This window comes from Leptonychotes weddellii, chromosome 1, assembly GCF_054177405.1.
Source record: "Leptonychotes weddellii isolate Sample4059 chromosome 1, ASM5417740v2, whole genome shotgun sequence".
Taxonomy (NCBI): domain Eukaryota; kingdom Metazoa; phylum Chordata; class Mammalia; order Carnivora; family Phocidae; genus Leptonychotes; species Leptonychotes weddellii.
Window position 1 is genome coordinate 130497052 of NC_138369.1, and position 14505 is coordinate 130511556.

General features: G+C 41.6%; 1 protein-coding gene across 1 annotated transcript in view; it reads right to left on the reverse strand.

Annotated features, from left to right (window-relative positions):
- Positions 1-14505, reverse strand: part of KALRN (kalirin RhoGEF kinase) — a 535107-nt gene that overhangs the window by 231728 nt on the left and 288874 nt on the right. Inside the window, exons 22-24 of the mRNA XM_081815029.1 lie at positions 13883-13892; positions 12623-12709; positions 11937-12046 (exon numbers count right to left, since the gene is read on the reverse strand). Coding sequence (XP_081671155.1) covers positions 11937-12046; positions 12623-12709; positions 13883-13892 — 207 coding nt within the window. The remainder of the gene's footprint in view (positions 1-11936; positions 12047-12622; positions 12710-13882; positions 13893-14505) is intronic.

Genomic DNA, 14505 nt, shown 5'->3' on the forward strand with positions numbered 1-14505 from the left:
CTCCTATTGTCTGAGCATTCTGGCAGTATCTTATAATTACAGTTAGTTATGGGTTCTGCACAGGTGTTACTTGTGTTCCCCCCATCAATAACATAGGAAGATGTTGTTTTTAGTTTTAGTCATATTTGGAAGGCTATAATGCAAATGACTGGTGGGATCACAGGGATATAATTTTTTGTCCACCTGTAATGCAAATTTTTCTATAATAAATGAGCATTGCTGTTGTAATAAGAAAAAGTCACTTAAAAATTTTGGGGGACTCTTATAGCAGCACCCATTTAATGATAATCATCCTTTCGCTAACATGTGAATTTTAGAGCATCCTGATTTAAATCATGGAACGGAAGTAATTATAATGCAATTTGGGCTTTTGAAATACAAATATGCAGTGCTCGAAAATCAATAAGGTGTCCTATTTCCTACTACCTTTAGAAGAACTGCAGGTGACATACATGTATTTAATATGACTTCTAAAACAGAAATAAAATAGGAGAAAATATTATATAATGCTGTGATTGAGGATCAAATTTTTTTCCAGGCCCAAAAGGAAACATCCTGTTTTTGCTGCAAGAGAAGCAGTCTGGGGGCCCCTGGGTGGCCCAGTCAGTTAGGTGTCTGCCTTTGGCTTGGATCATGATCCCAGGGTCTTGGGATTGAGCCCCATATTGGGCCCCCTGCTCAGCGGGGAGTCTGCTTCTCCCTCTCCATCGGGCTCTCCCTCCCTGCTTATGCTCTCTCTTGCTCAAATAAATAAATAAAATCTTAAAAAAAAAAAAAGAGAGAGAGAGAGGAGCAATCTGGTTCTCCACCATATCACCTCATCACTGAATTCTAAAAGGCATTTATTATGTGGTCCTTCTTCATGAGAAACACTAAATAATATAATATACAACATCTTCAGAAGTAGTTTTCCAGAAGGTGTTTATGTGGTCACTCAATATAAATCTCAGTGAAGACAATGAATGCCATGATGGACTGAACAGGGCCTGGGGTGGGGACTGGAATAGCGTGGTGACGGGGGAGAAAATCTGATGGGCTATTCTAGGACAAGGATTGGTGAAAGAAAATGAGAGGCTTTAAAGAAGGAAGGACCTAGGAGAGAGCAGAGACAGAGGGGAGAAATGGGAGAATCTAAAAGCCCCTGGCAGTTGGGATAAACCATTTCAGCTTGTGGAAGACCTCTGCTTCCCCATCTCAGGATCTCACTCCAGCTCAGCTCAGCTCAGACTCCTGTGGTATTTATGCCCTTCTACTTTAGGGTGATCAAATCAACAATAAAACAGTCAGATCATGACATTCCATACAGGAGGAGACAATTCAGGGAGCATTTCCCTCTTTCCTTGACTTAGGACCCATGGTCAGTGTTTAAGGTTAACTTTAAACAAACAGTGGTAATTATCCCAATAGAACTGATAATTGATCTAGATGCTGAAGACAGTGCTAGGAATTTTCTTTAAAATCTGGACTATCTAAATAGAGCAATACCATTACTTTCTGTGATAGTAGCTATCAAAAAACCTATGGGAGGATGCTCAGTTTGAAAATTCTTAAGAAATAAAAGCACCATAAAATGAATTAAATGGATAGAATATTATTTCTGTAATGAATGCCTTTCTGGAAAATGAAGGTTTTAGCAGCAACGGCCACTAGCTCACCCTTCTACTGATCCTGTGTCTCACTTTCCTTTCCTCCCACAGCCAAGCAGAAGTTAAAGAACCAGAGTTCCCTCTTACAGTTGTGAGGGGGCTCTTCCAAAGCCACATTTTCCTCACCTTTGAATAACAACCTCGTGGGGTTGTTGTGAGGATTTAATTAATCCATGTGGGTAAAGAGCCCACCCCAGTGCCTAGCATACAGTAGACTCTAAATAAACATTAGTTCTTTAGGACCCATACTTCCTAATCTTAATAAACTCATACTCTGATAAACATACATATTGCACACTTTCCTCCATTCCTGGAGACTCATTCCTAGGGAACTCTCTGCTAGGGGAGCCCCTGTTGGAAAATCTATAGTAGATTACCTTCCCCTAGAACATATCCTGGAAAAGTTACAAAACTTTAAGTTTGGGAAATGCTGGGCTGAGCTGCTCTCTTTACTGCAGGGCTCCTAAAATCCTATAAAATGATGAGGGGCATGATAAGTCTCCGAAGTAGATACAGTGTGCAATGCTTCCCAAACTTCTTTGTAAGTTTTGGGGGGCAGTATCAGACTTTGTCTCAAGGAACACTCCTGGAAAACCCTAGCAGGTGGTCCCCACACCTGGCTGTGCACTGTCCTCTGAGGTTTGGATCTGAGTCTCTGCATTGATCAGAAAATCTCCCTGGGTAAGTCTACTGCATCCGGTCCATAGACCAGCATTTGAAGGCAAGTGCCTCAGATTCCACTGTGCTTCTAGTTGGCAGATCCTATAATGACTCTGTATGATCTAATTTTTTAATAAAAAAATCTAAAACTTAGAAAAACTATCTTGTGCTGGGCATATCAATTCCTGACTTTGAGTAAGACATCCAGCACCATCTCAATGTGATTGTTGAAGGCAAGTGGCAATATTAAACTCTATTTTGCTTTTTATTTTAAAGCTTATGAAGATGACAGATTATGCAACTCTGATCCATATCGTTCCATCTACTTCAAATAGACATGATGAGTTTAAATTAAAGCACGAGAGGTCATAACACTCTCCACAGATGATGGAATATTCCACGTCGGCTCTTCTATAGCAACATCTTGGTCCTCACCATTTCAATAATTATATGTAATGAATCATGAGAGAAGAAGCAGAGCAAGTAGTTTAAGTGTTTATGTGAATGTCTAGGGTTCTTTTTGAAGTGAATAAAACTTTTAAAGAAATGTCAAAATCTAAGCAAAGTCATTACTCTATTAAATTACCATGATGCAATTTTTGTGCGGTTACTTTCTGAGGAAAATGCCTCCCTCTGGCTTTGTACAGAATCTTGGGAAATGAAACCTCTAGCATTCACTGATAGAAAAGCTTTCTGAGGTTTGTGATTAAGTACTATGGAAACAGCACCATTCCAGATGTACCTTGAGTCATTCTGATTTTGTTATTTTCTACAAAGGTGAATTTGGTCTATGGTCTCACTGCTTCTGGAGAAGCATATCCTTCACGGAAGGTCTCACATTGTGGTCCAGCAGATGGCCCTTTACATCAGGGGTGCAGTCTGTATTTAAAGTGAAATGTATTTGATGATCTTGTGTGTGTGTGTGTGTGTGTGCATATTCATGACTCTCATGCGTGTGCATTTGTTAGAACGACAGAGGTGGTGAGAAGGGAAATGAAGTTAGGGGCTGTGGCAAGGAGGAGGAAAAGCACAATGAGGAGGATACATGAGTAAATAAAGCTGAAGGTAGGGTGAGGAGAGAGCTCTCGGGCTCACTGCTTTGCAGGTAAGTCCAGGGCATTGTCTCCTTATCAAAGCAGGGCTGGGTTACTGTTTTCGTACAAGTGGAGCTAGACATCATTTCTAAAGAATCCACTTGTGACCAGACAGATTCAGAGTCTAGCACGTAAGAGGCTCTAGAGTGCAAGGGCTGGGACAGCTATGAAACCCAGGAGAGTCACATGCACTCCAGGGAAGGTGTGGGATTGTTCATGGAAGGGTTGCAGTCAAGTTTGATCACCTAGGCTGAGCCCTGAGAGTCATATTTCTCTGTCCCTTCATCCACACCAGGAACTTCAGCCTAGATTAGAGGTGGAGGGGAGATGTGTACAGGGCTGGACATCTACTCAGCCTATTTCCCACCCTCAGGCCCCAGCCTCAAGAAGCAGTTTACCTTGCAGTACTGCTACCTGTTGAATATGTTTTGCTAATACCTCCTAATTGTGTTTAACTTGTGTGATCTGATGAACCAAAAAGTACCTGCATAGATATGTAACAGGTTTAATGTTAAAATAAATAAAGAAATTAGCCTCACATTTAATGTTATTCATTTCCATTAATGTGCTGTTCAGCAATTAGGCATGGATGCTAAGCCGTTAGTGTGTACAGCCAAAATTAACAAATAAATATTTAGACTTTGTCTTGTCTTGGGTATACTCCAGTACCTGTAACCAGCACCAATGTTGGCAGCTTCCTGAAAAAACCACCACCACCAACAAAGCCACAGGTCCGATGGGTTGGGTCAGACCTGCAGTTGTCCCTGAAGGTATGGGTTTAGGGCCCAAGAAAAACCACAGCAGGTCTTTCCCTTCCTCTTACCCTGACGTTTGAATATTAAGAAAATGACCGTGTGATGTAATAGGGAGTTATGAAGACCTGAAATCTTTGGCTGTGCTACCAACAGGCTTGGGCAGGTCACAAACCTTTGTAAGCTCCAGGGCCTATAATACGAGGGAGGAGGACAGAACTAGATTATCTTTAAAGGTTTTTTCCAGGCTTTTATATTTTGTAATTCTGTGATTTCTGTAAATGGGATAAAACTAATACCAAGGGCACTTGGAGGGGAGAAAAGGACAGGCATATTTTAAGCAAGGGTGTGTGTTGGGAAGCGAGAGGAGAGGCAAAGGAGAAAGCAGTGTGGCCTGGCTGTGTGTCCCGCAGACCCGGCTGTAGGCTGCACATCCCTTCTCTCACCACTGGGTGGTGCCAGCTCCTCTCCTTGTAGCTGCAGCTTGACCCAACTGTTTCCAGGGCTTGTATTAATTTAGGGGGTGGAAACCAGCATTAAAAAAGGCGAAGGAGAAAGAGAAACAGAACCTAACCCAAAACATCAGAATGTATCACACATAGTGAGGATGTTATTTTGAAAAACCTAGTTTCCCTATTATATATTAGCATGTGCGTCTCAGAACATACTGTATAATCTTTTTCTTTGGCTCATGATAAAAAAAATGTTTAACAAACATCTTGCTGGTTTTCCCATCCAAAATAGGATGGTAGGGATGCCTGGGTAGCGCAGTCGGTTAAGCAACTACCTTTGGCTCAGGTGATGATCCCAGGGTCCTGGGATTGAGCCCCACATCAAGCTCCTTGCTCAGCAGGGAGCCTGCTTCTCCCTCTGCCTGATGCTCCCCCTGCTTGTGCTCTCTCTCTCTCTCTGACAAATAAATTAAAATCTTAAAAAAAAACCCCAAACAAAATAGGATGGTAGCCCTAGAGAGGTCTGGGTCTCTATCCATCTCTGCCCCCGCCCCCTAACTTCCCTTCTGTCTCCTCCTCTCCAGCCTCCCTGACTACTTCTGCCCTCTCCCTCTTCTTCCCCTTGTTATCCACCTACGTCACTGTTCTCTCGCACTTCTCCTCTAGCTAGGTATTTGATCCTTCTCTCTCCCCTCACTCTCTCCCCTCCCTTCTGCTGTGCCTCCCCCCACCACCATTCCTGACCCCAACTACCTCCACCCTCCATCTCCCCCTTCCTCCGCATCAGTCTCACAGGTGACAAGACACCGTTGAACTGGGGGGTGTGATGACCGGACCTCACCCCACCCCTGACCCAGGGTTGAGACTGACTCACAAACTCCTCCCTGTGGCCTCTCCCAGCCTCCTTGCTAGGCCTGGCCACTCTCCTCCCCAGAAAGGCCTTTGTTCAAACTTCCCTCCATCATTAAGGGAGCCATCACTGGCTATAGAAATCCTACCAGTTATTTAAATCCCATCTCAAATGCCCTCCCTTCTGTGAAGCCTTTTCTATTTTTCCAACTGAGGCCATTTTCTTTGCTGCTTTTAACTGCATTTGTGCTTTCCATCCCCTGAACACAAGTACCTATAATGATAATCCCCAGGACTCAGGGGGCAGAGAGCCTGGGTTTGATTCATCACTGGATACCAGCCCCACCTCCACACTAGCCCAGGGCTGGCCCAAGAAGGAACTCTGGGAAGACGCTGGCAATGTGGGCCTGGTCCAGTGGTTCCCAGGCATTTCCCATCACTTCCCCCAGCTCTTACCTGCCCTGCTGCACACACCCTCTGCTGCTGGCTGACCCTGGCTACCACATATCCTGGTAGGCTGACCCTGGCCTGGTCGGTGCGCCCAGCTTAGCCCCACATAGCTCTGGCCCTTCTCCCTCAGCTTCGAGCCCAGGAACACCAGGCTGGGAGTGCAGTGTGGGGTGGCCAAGGCCAAATCTAAGCTTCTGGCCAAGGCTGCAGGGAAGAAGTGTATAGGAGGGATAGCTGGTTCTGGTGTTTGGTCCTTGACTTGCCTTTCCAACCCCTGCTGAAAAATGACCTATTTCAGGCAATTATTGTAAGGGTGTGGGACCTGGATGACATACCTGTGGAAGAAATGGGTTGAAGTGTGCCTCAAACTTGGGGATCCACAGAGAAACTGGTTAGATATGAATTAAACCAACCAGCATTGGCAGTCCCGGTTGGTGGTCTATGGAGTGGGGGAAGGGGAGAGAGCACAAACCCTAAGAATCTATGCCTCATCCTTAATGGGGGAGAGGGTGTCCCACCCCTGGGTAAGTCACTGGCTCCTCTCTGGGCCTCAACGTCCTTATCTGTAAATGGAGATGGCTGTACTTGGTAGTGAGGAAGACCCTCTGAGCCCTGACAGCAGAGATTTTATAAAAATGTTATTGCTCGGACTCACATACAAATAATATAAAAATAACTGAAAAGCAAAAAATAAAGTTCAGATTTAACAAAAGGTGATAAGCATTTTAAACACCTGTTCTTACCGAAGCTGAAAATCTAATCATCAAGGCAAACTGAAAGTGAATAAATTTTTTTTTCAATCACAAGTTGTAGATTAGTCCAAGTGGGGAGACTATTTAAAAAAAAACCCGTTACTGTTTGGGGGATCTATTTATGGAATATGCATCTTATCAGAGTGCTCCTGGAATGCTTAGCAAAATACAACAGAAATGGATTTAGATCTTGTGTATCTAAGTTTCATTATCTTTATGATTCTATAAAGAGGAGACGTAGTATGAAAATGGGAAGAGCGGAGGGTAAAAACTGAGTATCATTCCACTCAAACCTCTAACTTCAGTTAAAACCACCACTTGTAGGTAGTAAGTTCTACATGTTGAATTGCTCTTCTTTATAGAAATTTTGGTGCTTGAGAATTTCTCCGTTCAATATCTGTATAGACAGGGGTCCTTGAGAAAGATCTCTCTCTCTCTCTCTCACACACACACAACTAATCCTGGTTGTCAATTTTCAAAGTGACACCATTTAAAAGATCAATGCTAACTAGCTGAGAAATGTAATATATTCACCATAACCCCCTCGGTCTAGGTAATAATTTCCTAGTGACTCAGCTAATTGTGTCATCCAGGTAGTGTCAATCTCAATCTCTCAGCCTTATAATCTTCTTTCCTCCCTCCCTTCCTCCTTCTCTCACTCTGTGGAGTGTAAGCAGATAAACCGAGCTGTGCACTAGAAATGAGAGAAGTGTGTTTGCTGTTAGGTAGCACTTAACAGTAACTTTGTAAAGATGCAAATAATTGGGGTTAAAAAGAACCTTTGGATATTTTCAGGTTAAAAAGTGACTATTTCATAAGTATTCCTGAAAAGCAAACAGATGTTTAGACTCTTTTTATGGTCCTCCCATTAAGAAGCTCCCAGGAAGTTTGTATCCAAAACATATAAAGAATTTATACAACTCAACACCCCCCCCAAAAATCCAATAAAAAAAATAGGCAGAGGACCTGAAGAGATATTTTCTGAAGAAGACATAGAGATGGCCAACAGACAACATGATAAGGTGTTCAATATCACTGATCATCAGGGAAATACAAATCAAAACCACAATGAGATATCACCTTACACCTGTCAGAATGGCTAAGATAAAAAAAGAGGAGGGGCACCTGGGTGGCTCAGTCGGTTAAGCGTTTGCCTTCAACTCAGGTCATGGTCCCAGGGTCCTGGGATCAAGCCCCACATCGAGCTCCCTGCTCAGTGGGGAGCCTGCTTCTCCCTTTCCCTCTGCCCTCCGCTCACGCTCTCTCTCTCACTCTCTATCTCAAATAAATAAATAAATTTTTTTTGAAAAAGAGGAGAAATAACAATTGTTGGTGAGGATTTGGAGAAAAAGGAACGCTTGTACACTATTGGTGGGAATATAAATTGGTGCAGCCAATATGGAAAATCATATGGAGGTTCCTCAAAAAATTAAAAATAGAAATACCATATGACCTAATAATTCCACCACTGAGTCTTTACCCAAAGAAAATGAAAACACTAGTTGGAAAATATATATGCACCCCTATGCTTATTGTAGCATTATTTACAATAGCCAAGATCAGGAAGTGACCTAAGAGTCTATCAGTAGATGAATGGATAAGGAAGATGTGGTGTATTCACACACACAAACACACACACACACACACACACACACACACACAGAAATATTACACAGCTGTAAAAAAAAAAGGATGAGACTGTTTTGTGGCAACATGGGTAGACCTAGAGGATATTATGCTAACTGAAATAAGTTAGATGGAGAAAGACAAATACCATATGATTTTACTCATTTGTGGAATCTGAAAAAAAAAATGAATAAACAACAAAAACCAGAATCAGAACTGTAAATACAGAGAACAAACTGATGATTGCCAGATGGAGGGGTATGGGGACATGGGCAAAATGGGTGAAGAGAAGGGGGAGCTACAGGCTTCCCATTGTGGAATGCGTAAATCATAGGCACGAAAGGCACAGCATAAGAAATAGGGTCAATGGCATTGTAATTGTGTTGCGTGGTGACAGATGGTAGCTAGGCTTGTGGTCAGCATAGCATAATATATAAACCCGTCAAATCAGAAACATGAAACTAATGTAACATGATGTGCCAACTACACACAAATAAAAAAAAACACTAAAATTCATATAAAAGCCCCGAGGAAACTCCTTCATTCAGATATTATTTTGCAATTAAGGTTATAATTATAATTGTTAAGGTTCTGGTAGTGATGGGGAAAAAAATCATACCTAATGGTTTTCCCTATCTTGAGACTTTCACAAACAGAAGACTCAATTTTGACTTCAATGGCACTAGCCCCTAAGTCTGCAAACTGTAATTCTGTTTTTAGTCTGTGTGTCCATTCGTCCATCCATCCATCAAATATCCACCCAACAAATATTGACTTGAAGTGCACTGGGTGCCAGAGTTATGCAGTAAAAGACATGAGTCTTTCATGGAGTTCCCATATGCTGTATTTTCAGAGTTGCCTTCCTTGCCTTTTCCTCTCCTATTTATTAGAGATTTTAGAGGTGTTATGCTTTTTTCAATTAATCGAAATTTGTAACGGCATAAGGAGAAAGCACATACTATGAGAAAAGTCTTAGCTTCTAGATCCTGTAGATTATTAATACACAGCTTCATTTTCTTGGATGTTCCCTAAGGTTGTGAATAATTTAAAACATTAATTTTTTTTGGTGGAGAGCTTTCTATATGCATTGCAGAACTCCTTTCTTTTTAATGTAGAATACACTAATTATTCAGGTTATTACTAATATCAGTTATTATGCTATATCATAAAACAGTGGCTGTGTTGGGCCTCTATATTGGGATAAAGGATCATTGGCATCGATACTGAGTAGCCCTTGACCACTGGGATTTCGGGTGTTCGTCTGCCTTTTTTTTTTTTTTTTTTGCAGTTTATCTGTCTTCTTTTACTTTATGCTGGTAATATCAAACTACTTGCTCAAGTTCGTGACATTGATTTACTGCATCTAAGTTGCTATGGTCTTAGAAATGATCTTATCATCTAACAAGATTGTTAAACAATTTAACTAGAGGTAAGATAGCTGTTAGGAAGGATAGAAAGATCCTTCTGTGAAAAGATAAGAACTTTATCTTTGTGATATCTCTTTTGGCTGTTCAGAGGCTGGTTTTTATTTTCTTCTTGTTTCTCTATAATGTTATAAATAGGTAACATTTGCTGGGTAGCTGTGTTCTTGATAATTAAATTATTCCTCTACAGAATGTAGCCTTCCATGTGGTTTAACTTGACTTTTTTTTTTTTTTTGTAAGGGCTTCTTAGAACTATACTTTGCAACTGGTAGCTATTTCAGCTGTTTAAAAACTACCAAACTGCTTACTGTGGCTTATTAGAGTGATATCATGAAATGAGTGTAAGAGGTAGATATTTTGTTACAATTGGTCCATTTTGACATAAATATTCTTTTCCCTTATACATTGATTTGGCAAAAGTAGGGCTCCCTGGAAGTACATGCTGTGATCTCTAGACTTCTACACTTACTCATTTTGGTAAGAACACAGGGAAAGTGAGACTTGTTGACTAAATCCCAGAGATCATAAATCAAAAAAGTAAAGCACCCTGCCTTACTGCTTACCAATCCAATGTCTTCTCAGATACCCTGGGGGAGATGGGATGATGCTGAGTGGGACTCAGAGGACAGAACTGGGGATCAGTGGTCAAGAATGGCTTTACTGGGATCTTATTAAAGAGCGATGAGGAGAGACTATTTCTCAGTCTGGAGATTTCCAGACAAACCAAATGGAGAGTGCTAAAATCTGTGATTAAAAAAAAAAAAAAAAAAAAAAAAAGGACTGGAAACTTTTATTAGGTACTCCAGAAAATCAGAAGGTTTTTTTCTCCCCTAGAAATTACTGGTTTCATCATCTGACAAGGTTAAGATGTCAGGGAAGCTGTCACATTTTGTTCTTTTAAAACTGATGCCATTTGATGACACAAGAGGGTATTAATCATCAGGAGTCGGTAAGAGAAGAGTGGGTCTCCACGTCTTATTTAGACCTTTTAGAGCCCAGGATCATTTTATACCAAACTCTGGCTTGCTCTCAGTCATTCCTAGCCAAGGGCCATACTGAGGTCTTATTTTCTACAGCTGGGCTGTCCACTCTCATAGCCACTTGCCATCTAAATTTATTAAATTGAATAAAATTAAAAATTCGGTTCTTAGCAGCACAGGTCCCATTTCAAGTGTTGAATGGCCATGCATGTCCTGTGGCTCCTGGACTGAGCAGCACAGGCATGGAACATTTCCATCAGTGCAGAGAGCTTATCGGAGAGCGCTGTTCTAAGAGTTCTGCCTCCCCCATACACAGGGTCTCACCAGGAACCCTTGGGGCTGGCAGTTTTATCTCAGTAAATGCCTCGATGGGTCCGACTGTAGGACTTCCCCTGAACTGTATCCTACAACACTGAATCTCTACCTCTTGGCCCCTTTCTGCGACAGGGTCCCGAGAGAACTCTAGGACTTTATATCAATACTACTCCTGGGTCTTCAGATTCCCTCTCTTTGTATTTTGAAAACTGAGTTATTTCCATTAATTGGCTGTGTAACTAACCAACCAGTGTTCTTGCTGACTCTGTTAACAATGGAACATGTTTAGTATGCTGTCGAAAAGATCCTTAAATTGGGAGCTGGACAAAATGAATTGTGAGGCTTTAGGGCTCTATGGTTCTACTCATCTCAACAAAACATAGAGGGCCGATTGATGTTCTCTTTTTCTATAAGCTGTCAAGAAATGTGTTCCATTAGGTATTTTGATTACCTAGCTACATATTTCCATATGTTTTTGTTTTGGTTGAGGGTGGGGATGATGAAGTAGCTGGGGAATAGGGGAAGTATTTAGGTTGAAAACAAAAACAAAAACAATAGAATTTGAAACCCAAGGCCCATAGGGCAGAATGATTAGCCTTAGATGAATTCTAGTGTCAGAATTTCCTACAGTTTTACTGAAGAGACTCTTAGTTCCTCAGAGCTTGGTTATCATTCTGATTGGATATGAAGATGTTGCCAGTTAGGTCCCTAAGGAGAACTGAGGACAGACACTGCTGAATACTCAACCTCACTCTCTACGAGTGACTTTGGACAATTGTGGAGAAAGAGGGATGAGTGAGAAAAAAGTCTGAGCAACTGACTTAGAAAATTTACCAGGTAGATTTACCAATCAGCTTTGATCCACTCGTTGGGAAGCCCTGATGATGGGTATTCATGGCCCTAAGTATGTTCTGGAGAAATCCTCCACCAACCTACTTGTTATGAAAATCGTAGATCTCCTGGATGTTGCCAAAGATGATGTGCTCTTTATTAAGGATCCCAGGGGGGATCTCCTCCACGCCACTGGTCATTTCCCACAGGTATGTCTGTAAGACAGCAACAGCTTCATCATGGTCAAGAACTACAAAATGCAGACAAAATAAACAGGTCTTCATGCTGGAAGGGTAAGCCTCAGACTGGGCTTGCATGTAGAGTGTAAAAAAATGAGATGGTAAATACACAGAACGGGAAGAAAGAAAACCCAAATGTTCCATTATCTTCAACTGTTGCCAGAGAAACTCACGTCCTGAACTTCAGCAAAGCACAAACTCTACATTCCTCTTATTTATTAAATGTGTGTGTTTGAGTGTGTCGGGTGGGGGAGGGGGGTAGATTTGCACACTCAACTTAAGTTCATTGACTATGTCATGGTTTTTATTTTGAATTCAAGCCTTCTGTACGTTTTTGCTGGGTCCAGCTCCAGTCTGAGAAAAGTTTCTTTTCAAAAGCATTTTCAACTCCCATGCAATTACTACTGACTCTGGAAGAAAGATTTCCTCTGTTGGCTTTTATCTGTGAAGTTCTGGGAGAAGACAAAGAGCACTGAGCTTTTCTCAAGGACTGACGCTGGCAAGGCTGTCATTTTTCTAATACAGCTGTGCACTGATTACTGCAAGACTTACCTCTAAGCACTCATGTAAGTCCCTTACATAAGCCTTCTCCGTCTGCAGCAATTCAGCCATAATGAATCTAGGAAGAAAACAAACAGACTTTTAGTTGGTTCGAGATATAATACCTTATAGCTTGACTCTCAGCTTCCTGCTTTCTCTTGCAGCTCCCAGAATGATGATTTCTGTTCAACAGAACTGCTGACTTTTGCCAAAACGCTTTGCAGAACCGTCAGTTAAGCCAGGTTTAAAAGCCAGGCACAGATACTCAAGACACCACCATGGAGACTGGTGGGTAGCAAACTTAGTCTGTAAAGAGCTAGACAGTAAATACTCGTGGGCCATTAAGTCTCTGTCACAACCACTCCACTTTGCTGTTGTAATGTGAAAGGAGCCATGGACAATATGTAAAAAAAAAAAAAAAAAAAAAAAAAAGTGTGGCTGTGTTCCACTAAAACTTTATTTATGGACACAAAAGAGTTTCATCTCATTTTTACATCGCAAAATATTTTTCTTCTGCTATTTTTTCAACCATTGAAAAAAAATTGAAAAATATAAAAAATACTTTTTCCCTTACAGACTCTATGAAACAGGTAGGGGGGGTCAGATTTGGCCTGTGGGCTATAGTTTGCTGACTCCTGGCCTAGACCACCTGTGCGCTCTGGCACTATTTCCACCCAGGCTCGCTTACAATCCAAACTGGTGCCCGGGAAGCGGAGCGTGCGATCACAAGCAGAGCACAAGTTAACGATGTTGTGTCTGCTCTTCAGTCTCTCCTAACGGAAAGGGCTGCAAGGAGAGGGCTCCCTTCCTCTTGGGCCCCTGAACAACACGATGTTCTCGGGCAGTTATTACACTGAGGATGCCTGGCTTCACTGTGGCGTACCAACTGCATTTGCTTTCTTTCACAGATTTTTCTTAGAAAGGGTGCTTCTTAGCTGGCATGTGATGCAGTAATATCTCATTGACCCAACATAGAGATTTATGCATTTATCTTAGGCTATGTCAGTTTTTCATGGTAGCTCATAATGAAAACCCCTACTTGCAGGTGTCTTCATTTTCACATGAAAATTTTGAGAATGATTAGCCCCAAAGCGTCCTCTGTTGGAAATTTCACAAGAAATATGAAAACGGGCAGCATCTTTTCCCAGGCCTTTGTCTTTGTAGAATTTTCCTTAAAGCAATCCATTGTTCTAGCAATGGCCTTTCCGTTAATATTAAAGTACTGATTCAAAAAAATTCCCCTTTGCAGGAGTTCATTAGCCACTCTTTTACTATTCTTACTCTATTGGAAGAGTGGAAAGGGTGTGAGCCTTGAAGTCAGACAAATAGGAGCTGAATTATTATTTTGTCAGTTATTGGAAGTAGGACTGGCTTCTCCAAACCTCAGACTCCTTACTTATGAAACAGCTGACCACACGGGTTGCTGCAAGGATTAAATAAGATCACATAAGCAAAGTTTCTTACACATTGCAGGTGCTTGGTAGACAAGAAAAGAAGGAAAATCGGAAGGGACATAATCTGACGTGCTTTGAAAAGCTGTCTTTGGCTTCCTTGCCTTGGGTTTCTGGTATTCTTCTACCCTGTCCTTTTTTCTCCATCTGCTTCCTGCAGTTTAACCTGCCTTCTTCATAATTCAGCTCCATTACCCTCTACCCCATTTTGTTTTCTTTTCCACCTGTCCTTTTCCATCCTCTGGCTATTTGGTGTCCCAGGGAGAGTGTAGCAGGAAGATTTGGCTAAGTATGGTCTCTTTATTTCCCTCCCTGTTATAGGCCTAATTGTGTCGCCCCGCAACCCCCCCCCCCCAATTCATATGTTAAAGTCCCAACTCCTAGTACCTGAGAATGTAACCTTATTTAGTCAATTGCAAATGTAAACAGTTAAGATTGGGTTAT